The sequence below is a fragment of the Drosophila santomea genome, chromosome X (assembly GCF_016746245.2).
Source record: "Drosophila santomea strain STO CAGO 1482 chromosome X, Prin_Dsan_1.1, whole genome shotgun sequence".
NCBI lineage: Eukaryota > Metazoa > Arthropoda > Insecta > Diptera > Drosophilidae > Drosophila > Drosophila santomea.
In genome coordinates, this window is record NC_053021.2 from 18,456,644 (window position 1) to 18,477,153 (window position 20,510).

Genomic DNA, 20,510 nt, shown 5'->3' on the forward strand with positions numbered 1-20,510 from the left:
CTGGTGTAGATGCGGAAATACATATGTAACCACTCACCAGGATTGTGAACTTGCCGGTCTGCAACTCGGAGCGCAAGGGCTCCACATCCGGATCAATGTTATAGAGATACTCCTTTAGGCGGATCTGTTCATGCTGTTCGTACAGCGAGACCGCTCGCGGTATATCGAATTTACGGGCGTACAGAAACTTGACGGCTGTCGTATGCGAGATGTGGCGTCTCACAGGCGTTGCGCCCCCACCACCTCCGCCTCCGCCACCGCCTCCTCCTCCTGCACCTGCCCCTCCTCCTGGCGCCGGTAATTGCACCTGCAGCTGCTGCAACTGTGGCGGCACTACTGCTATTAAGTTCTGCGTGCTGCTGGCAGAGGAGGAGGAAGCTGACGGGGATGTGGCTGTCGTCGTGCTGCAGTTAGCACCCAGATTGTTGCAGAGATCAATGAATTGTTTCACAGCCTGAAAGCAAAAATATGCATATTAATATGACTGCCTTTATCTGGTAAATTGTTTATGAACCCTAAATCAATGTTATCAAAATACATTTCTAGTTAATTCATTAAGTTGCGTAGTAATTACGATCTGTAGTAAATTATTTTTCTGAGAAAAAAACGAGTATACTATAAATATTTTTGTGTATGTTCCACGAAAAATAAAATAAAATTTTCAGAATGTAAATCCGAGGGAAATTCCACAATTTGAGTATTTTCATTCATATTTTTAAATAAGCGGTGTTTTCAGAAACAAGTTTTATATATAAAATATGGTTATCAATGTGTATTGTAGGAGCAGCAAAAGATCTTTAAAGAGTGATTCAATTCCATTACATTGTGAATTTATGAGGACAAGTACAGTATGAATCGCATGAATCCAGTATCTTTGTCAATATCTTGGAGATCTGAAAAGATAGCCTCATTAAACGCATCTGCAGTGAGAGAACGGGTTAAACTGCGATGGGACCTCCATCATAAGCAAGTGAATTTACGACAATTGGTTAAATTACGGAACTAGTTCGGCCACTCTGACACACATTAAGTGGTCAACTGGTTTCCGCTTTGCCATTGCTTTGATTTGATTCATGGGCATTGGATTGGACTGCCCAACGGCTTGCAGATCAATAAAACCGCCGACTTTATGATCAGCGGAACTAGTTCAGAGCCCGCAGATCGTAAATTTGTGCAGTTTATGGAGTGATGCAAACTCTGTGTTCTCACGACTTCGTGATGCTGTGCAATTAAACACGGTGATCATCTTTCATTTCGAGCTAATGGCTCACGCCTATGATCACATCATTGCCTATAAGGCTGCCGTATTATCGTATATGTACATATATAGTGTACTATGTATATAGTATGCACATTGTGCAATGCCAATGCACTGTGGCCCACCTTATCTGCCTCGAAATGGGGCGAGATTAAGTGTGTAAATGGGAAATATCAACAAATGTGCCACCTTTTGGCTTTTCCGCTTTCAGTCGACTAATCTTCTCCGTCTGGCCATTTCCGTATATATACATCATTGTTATTATATCTTTGGGTGATAATAATATACATATGTACTTTGTACATATGTACTTCTGGTGAAAAGTGCAAGTTTCATTCATTTCTTAATGGGTCAATCGTCATTCTGGTTGGTTCTTTTGACCCCGTTTCCTATCAAGGTTAATGCAATACGATTCGCGCCACCAAAGTGTCGGTTCAACGAAATTAAAACATTATAAGCTTGTGGGAATTGCTCAATTAAAGCAATTCGTCATTATTGGGGAACCAATTGAGGCTTCATTTCTTTATCTGACTCTCTCGTTATTGAATTCCCAATGTTTATTCTGCGCCGGTTCTTTTTCGCTTACGCTTAACAACAGGTGCGTATTTCATCAACTGGAAATTGATTCCCAATTCTAGCGATTTTCCGCACCAACTAATTAGACAATCCATATGCCAGACACGAGCATATACATATATGTATTTATCTATATATACATTACAAAACGTAGAACAGAACTGAATGGAACCGCTTGGAGCCCATTGAAACGGATCGTAACCCACCTGTTCGCGATTGCGACGTCGTTGATACAGATGCACCATGGTCTGTCTTTAAAGTTCACAACTCAAGTCACCGATAGATCATTCGCACTAACAAGACACCTGAACAAAAATTAGGATATATCCTTGGGGCAGGGAAATATGTATGTAGATATGGATGGGGTCTCTTCTAATCGATCTTCACTATTGGCCACTATTTGCACTTCCCTTTTCGCGACACGCCGCGTCCGAAGTTTCTTGGGTACTAAAAACTGCAAACAGTCGCGACCACTTGGCTTCGATCGTCGGGCAGAGCGGAAAACAGCGCTGTCGGCGTCGTCATCGTCATCGACTGGACTGACTGATAGTAGATACACCGGGAGAAACGCAGGTCTTCCGTTAAGAACCAACCAGTTTTACGTGAGACATTTACTAAAGTCATTACCGATTCCGTTTTAAAATAGAATCGCATGATCGTTGCATGATGCTTACAATTTGCTAAGAGGATTATCACATTTAAAGATGACTTATAGAGATTTTCGCCAAGTGCAACGCCGCTGCGCTGCTGCGGTTAACGAACTGCAGGGGCAGAGAACACGTTGAGCGTTTTCTCGGAAGCGGAGACGCGGGCGGCGCCAGCGGAGGCATACCAACAATTTGAGTTATGCGGGAGTCGCCGGCGGAGGCGGAGAAGGAGACGAAGACGGAGACGGAGACGGAACCGAAGCCACCATATGTCACCCTTCGACCGGTGCACAGTGGGCCAGATCGGCGATAACATCGATGTTTGATTAGTGCTGCGCCAAGCGATAAGTTATCTAGCAAATTGTGTTCGTGAGAACTCGAGCTTTTTATCTGCGAGCAGAGTTCGCAGAAGTTCCCATTCAATGAAACGAAGCCTATCAATTAGCATGAATTACCCTAGCAGCTCACGTTCTCGTGCGAATTGTCATAAATTAATTAGTATTTTTTGCATCACAAAAAAAAGTGCATGTTCACGACAAATATTGAAAAATAGTCATTCATTTTTGCAAGCTTTTTTTTACGAGAAAAGTTAAGGCGTATATTGAAATGATGTTTCTGTAGAAAATGTTTTATGGCCAAAGATAATGGATAGCTTATGTCATTATCACTCCCAAGTTTTTCTCGTATTTCCGTTTATGGCATGTGATTTGTTCCACAGTGCGGGTCCAGGGATTCCTTTGAAACGGATTCGGATGATGTCGACCCAAAAGAGAGGTGAGCGATGGCATGCGTCATCGTATTTATGATCCTCACCTCTTTCCCAGCGATCACGTTTGTTTATCTCGCGTCTTTCTACGAATACATTATCGCAACGGAGTCTGGAACAGCGACTTAATGGTCATGACATAAGACATTCATTTGTTTCGAGGAAAGTGACTAAATAAATCCATTCAGGAGTCGAAATTCAAGTCCTTTTATCCGTAATTGGACTATTTACATTGCAAAGCCCATTTTCCATACGAAAAAAAACAAAACACACACACACATGCTGAGTGGAACTGGATACGCGGTGTTTGTTTATGATGTGTCATCCGTCGTTTGTGGGTTTGTTGTTTACTTGCAGTTGGTAGCTGGTAGCTGGCCTAGGCCAACAGGTCACCAAGTCGTGTCTAATTTTGGATACCCGCTAATGGCCCCGCGGGCGCTACTTTCACTTTTGGCACGCGGGGATCACGGGGGCGGAGCGGAGTGGAGTGGGACGGGGCGGGGCGTTGCCGGGCCGTTGGTCCGGACTGGAAATCAAAAAGGTTTATCGGAGAGAGTCGCCCGAATGCCCCGGATTTGTGACTAAGTTCAATGGAATGGGTCAGCGAAAGGGTGTACATAGTATATGTGATGGGTATGCTGCTGATGTATCATTTCCATGAAAATATCTCAATCAATCAAGTGAGATATGTTTACAGCAGATCATTAGTTTGGTTTGTTCTCGTGAAGTTTTTAACATGAAAATGATTAATTAGTACTCAATGTTGTCCAAAATAAACATTTTGTAAAACTTTTTAATGGTTGTTATTATGAAAGGCTAAAGAGAAGATTCAAGAATAGCTTCTTAAAAAATCGCCTGAAGAGTTAGCATAAACAAAAGATTGTTGTTTCAATTAGCCTGATGCTAAAGAAAGAAATCTAGAAAGCAGCTTGTGAAGACGGAAGCTCGGCAGTTCGCTCACTTCCGGTTTCGGTGCACAGTTCGAGTGTAAGTTCTGGTTATGGTTATGATTACAGTCAACGTAAATCTCTTGGCCAGAGCCAGTTAATAGAGCAACAAGCAAGCAACTAAGCAACCAGCCAACAACCAACAGCGACCAGTCTTCTTAACTGTTTGCATGCAAAGTAAAAGCGACAGACCTGGCAAAACTGTTCCAATCCGTTTCGTTCGGATCGTTCGGTTAGTTCGGTTCTACCTGGAAACTGTAAAACCGCTTGGGGCCATGGCTAAATCGGTGTCTCCGATCTCTGGAGAAGACTCTTCTGTTAACGGACTCTGAGCATGGAAGCCGCTTGCTGGTTGCTGGTTGTTGGTTGCTGGTTGTTCGTTGTTCTGAAAATCAAGCCAACGATCAGCGATTGGAAAACTCTCAGTCAGCCAGATAGTTAGCTAGATTCGCTTGGGGGAAAAACTAAAAACCATAGACCTAACACCATGCAGATTGGGTGGAGAAACTGCCAACATCGAACAGCAGCCATATCGATATGGCTGATCAACATAGTAGTTACCGCGCACAGATCACTCATCATCATTTATGATTTCATTGCTGACTAATCTGGTCGTGAACAATTGCTCTGCAGTAAATGGAGCATTAAATCAGAATATATACATATATATATACACGCTTAATTGCACTTGGTCAGTGAGTTGACAACAGTTGGTCGGTCACTTGGAAAAGGTGAAACACAGCTTTAGAATCAATATAATGCATTTTCCTGGCGAACCCTCATAAAGTAAATAATTGGGATGTTAAATGGCTACATTAATCCCTAATAGAGATTGCATAAAGTGCAGTTTAAACAAAAAAAACCCATCTTTATGACACCAACCCCTTTCGCTTTGTTATGATTTTCCATTTTATCCATTGTAACCATTCAGCGGAGCTCGGATATTAACCCCCATTGAGTGAATGCACCAGAGCCTCCCACAGGATCATCAAACGAGGCTTTCGCCATTATTTACGACTTCGTTCCGCCTCCTTTCGACGATTTCCTTTCACAGGATGCAGGATATTGCTGACAGATTGTTGTCTGAGAATATTGCACAGTTTCCAGCAGGAAACGACGCACAACGAAGGGGTTTTTTTTCGCAGGAGGGGCTACTTCCTTTCACACTTTCGCAATTGATTCGAAATGCTCTGCTAAAGCGCATTTACTATGCTTCCGCTGAATGCGCAGTCGCAAATTGGTTTGCGGGGAGTGATATGGTGGGATTTATGGGATGAGAAGCGGAGCGGCAAAGACCTGACCCCATGGCGGATGGTGGTAACTTGGAGATGGACAAAAGACCGCTCAGTTCATACGTTGCCGCTACAGTATAACTTCTCTAAGGCGAACCACTTCACTAGTAGTACTAGTCGATATAAATTAAGCTTGAAAGGAAATATTATGGTATTATTTACATTTTATTACAGATAAAAAAATTCCAATTTTAGGATTCATTAAATCAGAGACTTTATTCAAGAACAAATACTATGCTTTTCAAACGGTTTATCTTCATTGTCTATCCTAATAGCCCCCCTCTTCAGCTAGGCCCCCCTTCGTCACGACCATTTGCATATGAACAAATGCTTTTAGAAAGAAATCCAAAGAAGCGGCGAAATTTCATTTGCATGCGAATTGATGTCGGGTCTCCCGTTCGCCTCATGTTTCTTGGGTTTCTTGTGCGATGAGATGTGTTACATATGGGTTCGAGTCCGAGTTCCAAACGGAACTTGGCCAATAGCAAAAGAAATGCGAGGCGAAAAACAAAAGAAACCAGCTGTTGGATTACGAGGCTAAAAAAGCTAATGGAACATGATTTCATACTACCAAAACCAACAGCTGCTATAAATTTTCGAAACTATCTGTAAGCATATTTCCTGGGAAGAAGCAGATAAGTAATTGGAATGTTTAAGTGCTAAATACGGAAAAATCTGAGTGTAGGTGTTTTGTAATAACAACAAAATCCATAATGTTTTCAATGAGTAAGCCAACTCTGATTGAAATGAATGGTTAAATCGATAAAATATAGTATTCAAAGGGTGATAGATAGGTATAAATATCTTTCTAACTTAATGGCTAGTAAAAAAAAAAAAGACCATTAGCAATATCAAAATTCCAAAGATCTAACTCTCTTGTTTCCCGGTATTATGCAGTTTAATACTCGATTTTGGCCGCACTGAAGTGTAAGACTTTTATTTAACACCAGATCAGATAAGATAGGTATGTACTTGGTATAACTGAAATGGATCCATTCTTTCTCTCTTAAGACAAATACAGCATCTGAGATAAGTGAGTGAGTGTGTTCATCTCGCGTTTCCCGGTAATTCTCAGGTGAAAAGAAACCAACTTCGCAGAAGTCTTTGTTCGATGCTAATGAACTAGAGAAGAACAGCAGAAGAACAATCTTGAAGCTTGAGAGAGCGCAACAAGTTGAAAAGGAACAGAAGGAGTTGAAAAGGCAAACAAAACTATCTATAAATAGCGCAGGAAAAGAAAAAAAGATACAAGTAAAGAGAGTTATCACACAGGAAGAAAAGATATTAGCAAGCAGAAAAAAAAACTTAATCAAGTACCTTTTATGTGCATTTAACTTGACAAAAAACCATTGCTATGTGAAGAATTTTCTATTTATTTTAATTTAGCTATACAATATTAGTAAGTTATTATGTAAGACTGGGTTTGTAATTTAATGAAATCTAGTGGAACCCAATATCATAGGTTAAAAAGACTAAGCTCGTTCATTCTTTCTATCATATTTTTTTTCGGTGTTCTAAAGAGAGAACCAAGCAAGAAGAGAGCATCCTGAGGTGAGAGAAAAGCAAAGCAAAGCTTAGAAAGTAAAAATCAAAGTCATATGTAAGAATGAGATGGATGTGCGCACACGCACACAAGCAAACACACTGACACACACCTTGCCAATGCACAGGAAGAGACGCCGATGACAGCCGCTATCCTGCTCGCTCCTGCTGCTACTATTGTTGTTTCTATCCTCCTGTCTGTCCTTATTCCATTGCGTTTGCTGCATTTTACGGCATTTTTCACACACCCACACTCTGGAACAAACACTATATTGCACACACAAAAACACACGCACAAAAACAAATAAATAAACAATAATAATTTAATTCCACATCACAGCGAAAAAACGCGAGCGCACGAGGCGGATGAGACGAGATGAACGCGCGTCGACTGACAACAAACAATGAACAGTGAACGCCGAGACAGCGAGAAACGCAGCCAGCAGCCTCTGTCGGCGTCGGCAGAGCTGCTGCGCATGCGCAGAAGAGAAAGAGGAGCGCACAGTGGGTCAGACCACGTAATCTAGTTTTTTGAATACCAGTTGTTTACCATTTATCCAATACCACAATTAAGCATAGAATTTACAATTAATTTAAATGTAAGTTATTAACAATAAAACTACTTTATATACATATATATCAATACAATCATTTTGCAGACCCACAAAACGTATTCCATCTGAAACGCCACTTTGCCCACTGTGCTGCGAAGAGAGGCTGAGCGAGTGGAGCTGCGCAGTCCGCCCCATTACAAGGTGTTGTTGCTGTTGTTGCCGCTGCCACTGACACAGTTCAATGTCAGCCGGCGGAAGAGCGAGAGAGAAAGAGAGGGAGAGAGGAGAAAACGGGAGCCCATGTTAAGATTAAAAGGATGCCCATTAACAGTGATCACGATCTGTTAATCGCCAGCAAGTACAGTAGAATAGGCCAAAACCAAACCTCTTGTAACTATAACTTTTTTCATTAAAAGTCTGATTAAAAAATATGGGTTTTAATAACTTATAAATTCTGCGAGTTCTTTCTTTTTGTTGAATGTCACCGTAGTCAATGTAATCATGTCGTCTTCCGCAGCGAGGTCCCACTGCATTCTAACAGAAGTGCGCAGCGAGCTCAGTTGGGAGCCGTCATGGAAATGGGGGGGTGCAAAAAATGTGAGGAAAATAACTAAATCAAGCTTAAATCTTAATGCCCAAAGGCACGGCTCGCTGAGCGGCTTTTGTGCTTAATTTAATTTATTTTCTTTGCCGCTGCTCATGACTTCTTATGAAAGTGTTAAGAAATTTCGCCAGTTTCGAGTGTCGCTGGAAAAAATTTCACTTGCTTCACGTACGACTTACATGCATACATATGTATTTACGGTGTATATATGTACATAGTATGTGCATATGCGAGTGCGTATTGTTTTCTACCATTTGCGCATGATTATTGTTATTATTTTTCATTATTATTACGCTTTCTTGTGTTTGCGCGCGCCTGTCTCTCGATTATTTAAACAAAACGCTCGCTTAACTCTGTCTCTGTACCGCCAAGCGCCCCCCCCTTCCCCTTTCTACCACCAAGGGGCGTGACATTGAGACAAGACAAAAGCCTCAAGCATCACGCTTCGCTGTTGTTGTGTTGTTGTTGTTGTTATAATAATATTATAATTATTATAACTAGTATTGTTGTGGCCGCTGTAGAGCAGATAACTTTCTTTTCAATGCGTTTTTATACACAAATCCGCATCGAAAAGAAATCACCGCAGCTTAAACACACATATGTTAATATCGATGAATCGATCTGATTGCTACAGTGGGACTTTAGTAAGGGCAACGGCACAGCTGTTAATATTGCCTTGAATGGTAGAGCTACTAAATTAATGTACTAAATTTTTTAACTACCTTACTACAGTGTTCTACACAATAATATATACAATTTTCTCTAGATTGGTCTATTTAGCGAATTGCGACTGTGTTTGGCGCCCTCAAAACGAGTTTGATCCACAAATTAGCCACTGCTGTTGACCTCATTCCTCATAGAAAGTGATCACAAATGGGATTAGGGGCATTATCATTTTCCCCTCCCCCATTATACATATCTATACGATTGCGCAATGGAGCGAGATTCGGAACCCCCGAAAAACAACGAAAAAAAAAACTGTTAACTGCCTTCGATGATGCGAAATATTTTTCCAGTGGAACGTGACTAAGCTGAGCAATTGAAAGCATTTCTCATTCTCCATTTCTCCGGCTAAAGACTTCTTATGTCATGCCCCCAACTTAAAATTGCTTTATTACGAAGTTGGTAATTTAAATTCAAGATGTACATACATATGTCCAAAGAAAGTGCTTGCAAGATTCGCGGTACTTTGATATTACTTTGATACGTTGCTTTCATTCAACTGCATAAAACGCCATTAGGAATTGGAGATCATTTTAGATGATAGTTCTAAAAGAGCTCTCAATTATACTAATGTCAAATCTTTATTAGTAAGTCTAGAATTCTAAAGCAGAATAAATAAACTGTAAGTGCATTTGGCAGCCCTGTGAGATTTTATATCAGTACCCCCTCCACTTCAGATTGAGTCCACAATTAAGTCTGCCAATATATCCAGTACATTCCCCTCTCCTGTACATTTCTTTTTATGCTTTTGGCACAACCGATGGGCAAAATGCCAAGGGAGCATAACAGCCTTAGAAATGCAAACGGGCAAACGGGCAAACAAAACAAATGAAATGTTGCCTTTTTAATTATCAGAAATGGCTAAAAACTTCTAAACAGGAGAGCCAGCCAAATGTGGGAGAAACGAACAGCAAACAAGTTTTTGGAGCCCTATGTAGGCCAAACAAATGAAAAGCCCCCGACCTCCACATTTGGCGCTCTATACCTCACCATACATACATACATACCTCCCCCAAAAACTCATTTCTTTTGCACAATGTAAATCGGTCAAACCAATCAAAAGCGAAAAAAGAGCAACAATGCCCCCTAAGAGTTCTTTCAACTTGGTTTCTGCGTTTTCTTCTAGCTTTTACACGTGGAAAAAATGTAGACATATGGTTATTGGTAAGAGATATACCATCTGATATTATGATCCATCGTTCAATAACTAACTCTAACTTAAATAATCATTGCTGTGCAGTCGTGCAGTCATGTGTTTCACTGAATAAATGTATGAACCTTTAAAATTACTTTAGCAAGTTAGTAATATCCGCTTCTTTTTCTCGGTGTACCTTTGATTTTTGTTGGAAATGGTTAAAAGCCCGCGGCATTCGAAAGTGTTGAGGATGGGATCAAGACAAGTTGGGAGTCAAGAGATGAGAGATGCGAGATGAAAAATGAAAAATGAAAGATACGGACGAGATGGGGACACATGTCATTGTCAGGCCGTGGTCCAAATGCAATTGAGAATATATCGCAATGAAGACTTGAGCACGACACAAAGCGTTGATAGGAGGATGTGAAGGGGGGGTGGTAGTGAAGAACAGCGGAAATGGAGACTCAGACAATGGGAGCCATCGCATTAGAAACTATATATTTGTGTAAGGAACCAACAGCAGGCAAAAGTAAAGCGAAGCGAGGCCAAAAACTTTGCTGGTAATTGTGCAAAAGAAAGCCAAAGAACTGAGAAGAGCCTATGACATAAAGAAAAAGCCAAAAAAAAAAACTCAAATACACCACAGTAAGTTCTCGATAAATCCAATTCAGCCTGGTTGATCGCTTTAACAATGTGAACATTTCTAAATATACACCTCTTTTAAAAAATGTCATATATCGTAAATGTGATTTAGAAAATCAAAATTATCTTTATTAAAAATTTTTTTCCAATATCTTTCCTTACACATTTCCCTTCCAGCTAGGCTGCATTATCTAATTGTTACTGTACTCGCAAAGAAATCTGTGCGAAAGCAACAACACAGGCCAAATCCACGCCAGCATCTGAAGCTCAGAGGAGGAGCATGAGCATCATCAGCGCCAGATTGGGATTCGGATCCAGAATCAGAATCAGAATAAACTAGCAACGGAGGCGGAGAGCTGCGCCTCCGGTCTCTGAGAGCCACTCACCCGGTCGGTCACATGCGAGTGTGCGAGTCGGAGGGAGTTCAACAACCTGCATGATTGGCATGGTGGCATGGGAGGCATGGGAGGCATGGCATGGATGGAGAACAACAACAAACGAAACACAATGCCCTAGCTGCACACCAAGTTCTACTCCTCCATTGCCCACAGAGAAGCAGCACTGGCAATCGCAATAGTCCAATTATCCATAAGTAAATGGAAAATCGTAATAAACCTCGGACTCCTGGAATCCGGCCACGATTAAAATGGCCCTACTCAGATAGCCAGACTGCATTCATTGACCCACTTTGGTGGCAAACACACATCCCCGGAGATGAGGAGCAATTGGTTGGCAAACAATCGAAGGGTTAACAATGCCGGAGGCTCCGAGATTAATGGTCAATTCCAGAGTTCTAGGGGGTGAATAGGATGCACATTCCGGATAAGCTGCATTTAGTAGTTATAGAATTTTGAAATAATTATCTTGGTTCTAAAAGGAGGCATCATTCCATAAATTCAAGACTTGTCTTACATACACACTAAGCTCAGCGAACTATATTTACACAATTATTTAGTATAACAGACAAGGAGGTACCACAAACTATTCAAAACAATTCGTTCCACTTGCATCCATCCGAGTATCAATGAAATATTCTCGAACAATCAGATTCTTGCCTATATGTTTATATATGTATGTATATACCATAAATATCCGCAGGCAAGTGTACTGTAATAATCGCGCAGAAATTGCGCAATTGAATTTTCCATATGCAAACGGTTTCCATTTCCAGCATTTGAGTTGAAAAGCGCAAAAATTTGCAGAGTTACGAAGTACATATTTCGTTTGGCCAAGCGGATTATGTTGTGTGGCGTCTTTATAACAAAAAACTTGTACTTTCTGAGATAGTTGTTTGAGTATTTAGTGCTATTTAATTAAAGTTCTATAGTAATAGTATTCAGTGTGGAGTGTACACCTTTTTTTAGTTTTTTTGTGCATTTGTTGTTCTGTCTTTGCTCTCCCCTTTATATTTTATTTTTCGCCAGCTTGTTTATTTTGGGAATATTATTTTTGCTAGGTGCTCGGGGCTCACAGAAAATGGGAGGGAAGAAAGAGCAGCAGACAACCCCCCAAACCAAGAAAAAAACACCGTTCCAGTTTCGATTTCGGTCCGGGCGGCTGCTCCACTTTGGCTGGATTGTGGGCTTGGTTCTGGGCTATGGACTATGGCACTATGGCACTATGGCACTATGGGCTATGATAAGAGAAAGAGCACTGGGATTGGGAATGGTAATGGGAATGGGAACTACTACTGGGCCTGACCCATTTCCAGCAAGCGAGCGAGCGAGCGAGCACACATGGGCCCAGTTGCACAACGTTTTAGTGTTTATTTTCCATTTTATTTATATTCTCCGCTTTTTCGCTTTTAATGAAAGTTATTGTGGCCGCTATCTGTGGCACAGCCCTTGCGGCTTAATCAACGCAAATGAGGAAGCCCAGTCAAATCAAGAACAGGCATAGCAACAGGCTGCCGCCACTTCATCCTCATCCCCCAACCCCAACCTCATCCTCAGCCACATCAACATCCACATCCACATCCCCATCTACATCATCATCCTTTGGCTGTGGCTACCCTGCCCTGGGTTATTGTACTTTGGGCTGGGCTGGGTTCAAAATACCGGCACAAGGATGCCATAATAAATCCAGGACAACCGAAAAGGGCAAAATGATGATGATGTTGGCAGGAAAGGAAGGAAGCCCAGTTGCGGCGGGTATGAAAAGGACGAGCAGTCAACTGCAATGGGACACAAATATTTCATAACTTTGTAAGCGCTCGCAGCGCAGAGGTAGAGCTGAAAAAAAAAAATTCCACACAGGGTTCGTTCAAATTCGTTTTGGGGATTGCATTCCAAAAGGGTGAAACTAAAACGCCTAAAGAATCAGAAGATAATTATTAAGGGGGAGCATAGCATGAAACATTTTGTGCTTTTTAGTTATGATAGAAATAATACATTTATTTTAAAGGGAACTCCCTTGCCCTTTTGTATTTCAGATCATTTATAAAGTCGTTCAAGCCTTATGCAACAATATATATTCCACATTGAGCATACCAACTGGAGACCCCTTCTCAAGAGAAGAGCACAGCGCCACTGGCGAATTTACTGCACAAATAAATTTATTTGTGCACATGGAATCCAATGGAGGACCAGAAACCAGAGAGTCGGCTGAAGTGTTGTCATTGTTGTTGCCCGACTGTCTGCCCTTTTTATGAGCAATTTGATTTATGCATCGAACAGACAGACAGACAGACTGACGGCGAGTTGGGGGTGGTGGCATCCACAACAGTTGGCAAGTACATATGCAACATTGGGAACGCAACAATTTGTAGTTAGTAATGTCAATTCAAGTGAAATCAATTGTGCGCACACGAAATATGTGCAAATTGCGGGCAAAAGAAAATAGTGGAAGAAAGCGGCCTCCCACTCAAAGCCATCAATGGATGCCAGCAGGAGCTGTCGTTTTCAGGATGTTCCATCGATCGCATTCCGAGGCATGGGAATTCATCATTTCGCTTCCATTGAAGCCAATATTATTTGAACTATGTACATATATAAATTACTTTAATTAGGATGTGAAGTTCGCTTAGTAGTGTTCCTAACTTTCAATAGAACCCACAGAGATTTCCCAAAAAACTGATTAATTATACATAAATAATTAGAGCACTGTGTGAAACCGTTTTGAAAACGATAGTTAAGTAATTTAAATGGTCGAAGGTTTCAAAACCATTTGTACATATTATAGTCTATAAGTGATTTCCAATCCGAAGCCAGATCGCGTGATATGGATGGCAAATCAGAAAATAAACCACAAATTGACCTTCTCTCTTTTTTCCCACCTCATCACTACCACGTGCAACAAAAACAACAACAAGAACAACGATCAATTTGCATGAATGAAAATTTCGCGTTAAAGCAGTTTTGAAGACCCGAAATAAGAATTCCAAGGAAATACGAATTTACGATGCTGGTGGATGGGGAAATCTTGAGAAGAAAATAAATAAATTATCGGGAAAGCACATAAACAACACTACTTCCGATTGGCGTAGAGAAAATACAAAGGGAAAACTGGCGACTTCAAAAGAATTTCGTTATAGAAATTATTGAACCAGAATTGCGAACAAATTTCGAGGAAAATTTTAGCCAATTCGAAATCCGTTTTAAGCTATGAAAGAAGTAGTTGAATGAATTGTACAAACTAATTGGAAAAAAATGTTTCTATATAAGATAAATATACATAGATAAATATGTATATTAAAAGCATAATCCGGTTGGAGTTTATGAAAATAACAAATTAAATAACAACTAGTTATTATTATTTTAGGGGAGTTAAGATTTGTAATATCATGTGAAATATTTGGAAACATTATCAAGCGCCTTTTAAATAGGAATTTGAAATCCCAATTAAACGAATATAATTACTTGATCTCTCAGTCGCTCCGCTCTTCTTCTCGCTTCTCCCCCTTCGTCTCTCTCGCACCCGTTAAGTGATTAAGCAAACAATGGCAGTACAATCGTGCGCTAGTGTGTGTGTGTGTGACAGCGGTATTGGGAGCAAAGATTTGTGCAATGCAAAATCGGCCGGCTTAAAAAAAATCAAATAAAATACTGCTATTTTAACGAAGGGAAAGCGTTTTTCCAGCTCTCGTTTCTCAGTTTTTTTGTTTTCCTACTTTTCTTGCAACTAAACCGGTTTTTGACCCTTTTGCAAGAGCAACAGTAACAACAACAACAATAACTGCACTCCGGAAATCACTTTCCCTAATGAAGCGAACCCACATACACACACACACACATACGCCCAAACAGGCACTCTTGTTGTTGTTGCAGTGATAAGAGAGCTGCAACGGAATGTGCGAGCGGGAAGGAGACGGAGCGATTAGCAGAGGGGCGGGGGCGGCACGTGTTAACCGATATAAACACGCACAAACACACACTTGCAGTGCACAAACATAGATGCATGCAAACATTGCAATTGCGGAACAAACGCACAAATACCGCCACACAAAAAGTTTGCCCAACAGCACACACACACAAACAGGTAAGCTCGCATAGCGACACACACAAACACACTGGCATACGAATACAGGTTGAAAACACGCACGCAAAATTTCGGTAAACGTTTCGTTAAGCCTTTCTGTTATTAAGGTTTTCCCGTTGCAAGTCCTGTTTTGCTTAACCCATGACGATCACTAATTCGCACTGGCGAGTGGGCGTGGCGTGCCAGTGGGCGGCAAGGCGGCACAGTGACGCGAATAAACAATATTTATTTGTTTGTTTGGTTTATTTTGGGAACGGAACTTACGAATTCTTGTTGTTCTGCCTCCATTTTTACCGTAGAGCTAGTGATGTGAATAAACATGGATGCATCGGGCATCGATGTTTTTCGGGTATCGATACCTTTCGATATACCGCTACGCTATCGATGTTAAGCGATTCATCGAGTTACTATCTAGGTGGCGCATTGGTTTCACATGCCAATGTTCCCCTTTCGGCCGCATTGGCGCTTTTTCTAACAGCTATGTGTAGCGTAACAGTTAAGTCCACTGTTAATATCGCTGTTAAGTCCACTGTTACTATCTCTTAAATAACTTAACATATGAAATTGGGTATAAATACATGAATCGTTTAGTTGTTGAAAATTTTTTTAATAAATTAAACTAACTACACACAAAAAATTGGTTTGCATGGTGAAAAAAAAAATCGTATTGAGGCTGCCGAATCTAGGCCTTGGATGGATTCTCTTCGTTGGTGGGAACGGGCGCTATTTCCGTCTTGGTCTCCTCGACGGGCTTGACTTCCGGTTCCGGTTCGGCGGGAGCAGAAGTGGCCGCCACCGGGGCAGCCTTGGCCAGCTCACCGGGAGTTGGCTTCTTGGGCGCCGGCTTGCCGAAAATGGCCTTCTCGATGCCCAAAATGGGTGCCTCGAAGGCCAAAGTGGCGAAGATCGAGGCGGTAAGGGTGATGCCAAAGTCGTGCCACCAGCGAAGGATCTGAAATGGAAAATTCCAGAGTTTAAATCACCCCAATCGCGTGGCAAGATCAATATCAATATATACCGCATCGTAGTTGGAGAAGTGGGTGTCCGTCTGCAGACGAGCGGCGTTGACCAGCTGGACAATGCGATGAATGACGTACATGCAGTAGCACAGTCGACTGAAGCCCGTGAAGAAGCCCCAGGAGAGGAAGTCATTGACCAGGCCACCATGACCATTGTAGCACGCCCAAACGATCCAGCCGATGGACAGAGCCCACGACGTTCGGCTCAGGGGCTCAAAGAAGGCGCCTTCGATCAGTGGCGAGTCGGGCGTATCGGGCAGGATGCGCCAGTAGGGTCCCCACATGCAGGCCAACATCGTTCCAAAGGCCACAAACCAGCCGGTCAGAACCAGGGGCTTGGACATCGGTATCTGGCGTCCACGATTGCGCGTAAACAGGAAGTAGCCAAAGATCACGCCAATCAACCAAGTGGGAATCCGAGTGTGGGTTGGATAGTAGGTCAATCGTTGTCGCAGATCCACTTGATCGTCCTGCACGCGGAATAGCGTAAAGTCATTCAACATAAAGGTGGCAAAGGTGCCGCCCAGGCACAAGATCAGTACGATGACGATGGGCACCAGGGCCTTCTTGCCCCATTTCCACAGCGGAATGAGGAACAGTGGCGACAGGAAGTACAGCTGCGTGTCCACGGCCAAATACCACGATTGTGAGATGCACTAAGTAGATGAGAAATTGGAAATTCGGCTTAGAAGGATCAACAACTTGTGCTAGGAGCCACACACTTACAATGCTGTAGGGGAAGGCATAGTTCTGGACGTAGATCAGCGTTGCCCACCAGGTGTCGGCACATCGCTTATCCTGGGTGCCCAGCTTGAACCACATGGGACCGGCGCCCGAGTACTTGTACAGCGACATAATGTACAGAACGACGACGGCCACCACCGGCGTGAGACGGATGTAGCGATGGAAGTACATCATTGGGATGTTCAACTTGCCCTTGGTGCGCTCCATTTCACGGAAGGCGCCCCAGCACATCAGCAGTCCGGACATGAAGAAGAACGTGTCCACGCAGAGCGAACCATTCTGGACCAACATCGAATAGGGTGTCTGCACCCAGGTGTAGAACTTGTTCTTGTTAATGTGCGGCAGATCGTAGAAGGTCATGTAGCCGTGGCCAAAGACCACCCACATCATGCTGAAGCAACGCAGTCCATTCAGGCAGTGTATCACATTCGGATTGTTCACCTTCTTCACGGTGAAAATCTTGGGTGCATTGGTCAGCACGGAAAATGCAACCAGCAGTGGCTTTTTGGGCGCTATATACAAAACATTCCATCATTAGATTATATTTTGGTAGTACTCGTATGGATAACCTCGAACTCACCTCCTTTGCGGGTCTGAATATAATCGTAGACACTGCTCGCCACCATGAAGAAGATGATCAGCGAGAAGAAAATGCTGTGTGCAACATGGAATTATTAATTGGATTGCTATCAAAACACTCATGAAAGCACTCATACTCACATGGCGAAAATATCAATGCCGCGCAGCTCGATGGGTGCATCGTATTTGCAGCGCGCTTCCGTTACCATTGCAAAGTTCGAATCACTCACATCCTGGCCATAAAAGTGGTTGATGGCGTACTTGAGCAACTCATCGGTCTTGGATGCACTGCACGTCTTGGGTATGCAGATGCCCAGCTCGAAGATTTCCGGATCGGTTTGCTTGTAGCTAATACGATTGAACTCTTCGCCGCGTTTCTTAACCGATTGATAGAACGTGGTTATGTTCAAGCTAGCCAGGCAGTACTGTCCACGGATCTCTGTGGTGTGCGTACTGCTGGCTGCCACACACTCCTCGTACTGACCCATGCTGATCGTGTGGCCCCAGAAGAGACCCATGGGCAAACGACCCCATGTGTCGGGAACTGCAAGAATGTATATAGTATTGTGTAAATATATAGAAATGGTAAAGGTCTCAAGGTGTTAGGTGTGTTAATAGTGTGTCATCTAATATACAAGACCATCGAATTGAAGTAGCCACTTTGAAGTATTCAAGTACCGCATTAGCTTGAAGAAGTGCCGAAGTACAATCCAAAATGAAACCACTCCTCCTCAGAGATAACAACTTTTGAAGAGCTACAGATTTTGGACTCCCCACCTGCGGGTTTTCTGCTTGGGGATTTGCAGCAACGATAAGCCTAGTAGATTAAAATGGGGCCCGATATGATACGGATTTGATAGTGCACTTTACTATGCCGCCTTGATATACGAGTGTCGTAAATTGCACTCCACTTATGAATGGAATTGTGAAATGCCAGCTGAGATGAGATAACGCCCATAAAGACGCAATCAAATTTCACAGGTTATTTATAAAATAATATGGAAAAATATATAGAAAAAGGTATGAACCAAAAGATGAAGTGGCCGGATCAGTCTCGTTCTTAATCTCCTAATCATGTTAATAAATTAGAACAAGAGTTCCCCATGCAAAGCAACTTATCATGTGGGAAATTTCGCAGTCACTCCACAGATCTTATCGCAGGCAATTCAGGCAGCGAAATTGAATCGACAGAAATTGATTTGCAATTAAATTTATGGCCCACATAAAAGTGAAATCAAGGCTAAATTGGATTTATGAATAGTGAGGATTGGGACTTACTGTAACAAAAGTTAACGATTTATGAATAAATCGGATCAGAGTAATCTGAATTGAAAAAATCACTTTCTTAGTCGGTATTCACCCAAGTGAATGAATACTTCCTAGTAACTATAGTTGAACACTTAAAAAAAAAAAAGAAGGTAGTGTGTACTACTACCAGCTATGCTTACATTCCAGAGCCCACTCCTCCAAGTTGTTGATGGAATCCCGAATGAGGTTGATGTCCCGATCGCAGAGGTCATCGTCGTATGCGCGATCCTCGTAAGTCTGAACCGCCTGGTTGCTCGTCCTATTGGCGAGTGCGGCGCGCTGGGAGGCCAAGGTGAAGAACTGGTGGGCAAAGCTGCTGGCCAGCGGTGTGGAGTGACCGGTGAGCAGGTAATTGGACGATGCATCCTGGGCACCGACAGTCGCGATCAGCAGCGCGACTGCCAGGACACCGAAAAGCTCCTTCATAATCCTGCTGGCGTGGATCCTCAATGGATGTGGCAACTATTGACTAGTGTGGGATCTTGGGATATGGAGAACGCGTCGCGGCCACCTGAGGTGGGTTCGTTTTACTGAGTGGGCGATCGCAAAGATCGCCTGCCTTTTATAGGCTAGTTATTTCATATTTCTTTGGGTTTTCGTTTGGGTTCCGTTCCGTTCCGTTTTGGGAGCGAGTGGAGTGGAGTGGGCACTTGAGTGGGCAGCGCTAGGGCAGCGATGACCAAGCAACGCCCGCCCCTGGAGTCTATAAATATTGGCAGCTACTGGTCTTGGCTACCTTACCCCGCGATAAGGGGTAACCTCTCCTCTAGCCTCCTCTACTTCTAATCAAATGGCTTGCATTGCCCACTTTATCGCCGCGTGTGTCTTATCTGGCCCAATCCCCCAATCCTATCCAGCCAATCCAGCCCACCATACCCACTTGGTTACCTCATACTACTATGTGCGAACTGGATTCTCCAAAAACGGATTCCGTGATCGCAGTCCGCCGTCTGCCGTCCATAAATCCATGTCAAAGACAAATAAAAATAAAGAAAAGAAGTAGTAGTAGTCGCAGTGCTGTGGTCAAGATTGCAGACAGTTCATCAGGGCACTATCAGAGGAACAAAAGTTAGATTCGGTTTAATTAAATTACCAAAAAGCCCCGAGGACTTTGGTCCCACGAGCAGCACACCTGAACAGACAATTATACGATCATTTCGATTTCGGTAGGTATAGAAAGTCAAGGTCGATTTGGAATCCGATTTCGGGTTCCCAAAGAACACTATAGATAGAGGAATGACTTTTTCTAAGATAAAAAGTCTTTATTAAGTCGAATAAATAAATGTAATATAAGTATTTTGGCAACAGGTTAAAATGATCGGTAAAATCGATAAGCAATTAAATAAGATAAGAAACGCCTAGCGTTACAGAAATTCGGGAAAGTAATTATATATTATAAATATTTCCCAGAAAGCCCAACCCAAAATTGGTCTAAACACTTCCCCGAATTTGAATAATCGCAATCGAGGCACATTTCAAGGAGGTAAACAAAACAAAAAAAAAAAGGAGCATAATCAGCCTTATTTCATTTACCATATCAGGCAATCGTATCTGCGATCCGAGAGGCCACTTGCCCATGTCCATTGATATCGAGTGGTGGCATTCGCTTGGATTGGATGACACTCACTTCAGATGGAGTGCGGAACCATCGATGGGGAAGCCATCTTTGTGGAGGTGAAACACTGATTGCCGGGTGAG

General features: G+C 42.5%; 2 protein-coding genes across 4 annotated transcripts in view; both read right to left on the minus strand.

The window, feature by feature from the left end:
* LOC120455219 (tyrosine-protein phosphatase non-receptor type 9) overlaps positions 1 to 15,497 on the minus strand; it is a 30,890-nt gene extending 15,393 nt beyond the window's left edge. The window contains exons 1-2 of one of the 3 annotated variants that reach the window (XM_039641186.2): positions 15,427 to 15,497; positions 38 to 454 (exon numbers count right to left, since the gene is read on the minus strand). In XM_039641186.2, the coding sequence (XP_039497120.1) occupies positions 38 to 454; positions 15,427 to 15,483 (474 nt within the window). In that variant the 5' untranslated portion in view covers positions 15,484 to 15,497. Of the gene's footprint in view, positions 1 to 37; positions 455 to 2,040; positions 2,246 to 7,141; positions 7,415 to 15,426 lie in introns of those variants that run through there. The other 2 variants (XM_039641185.2, XM_039641187.2) reach the window with 2 other exon arrangements.
* Positions 15,498 to 15,717: 220 nt separating this feature from the next.
* LOC120455220 (nose resistant to fluoxetine protein 6) lies at positions 15,718 to 19,357 on the minus strand. Its single transcript, XM_039641190.2, has 6 exons — positions 18,953 to 19,357; positions 17,646 to 18,048; positions 17,506 to 17,579; positions 16,908 to 17,437; positions 16,181 to 16,837; positions 15,718 to 16,114 (listed from the first exon to the last, which is right to left on the minus strand). Exons 1-6 carry the CDS (start codon positions 19,236 to 19,238, stop codon positions 15,845 to 15,847), a joined length of 2,220 nt encoding a protein of 739 aa, XP_039497124.1. The 5' UTR covers positions 19,239 to 19,357; the 3' UTR covers positions 15,718 to 15,844.
* Between the last annotated feature and the right edge of the window lie 1,153 nt (positions 19,358 to 20,510).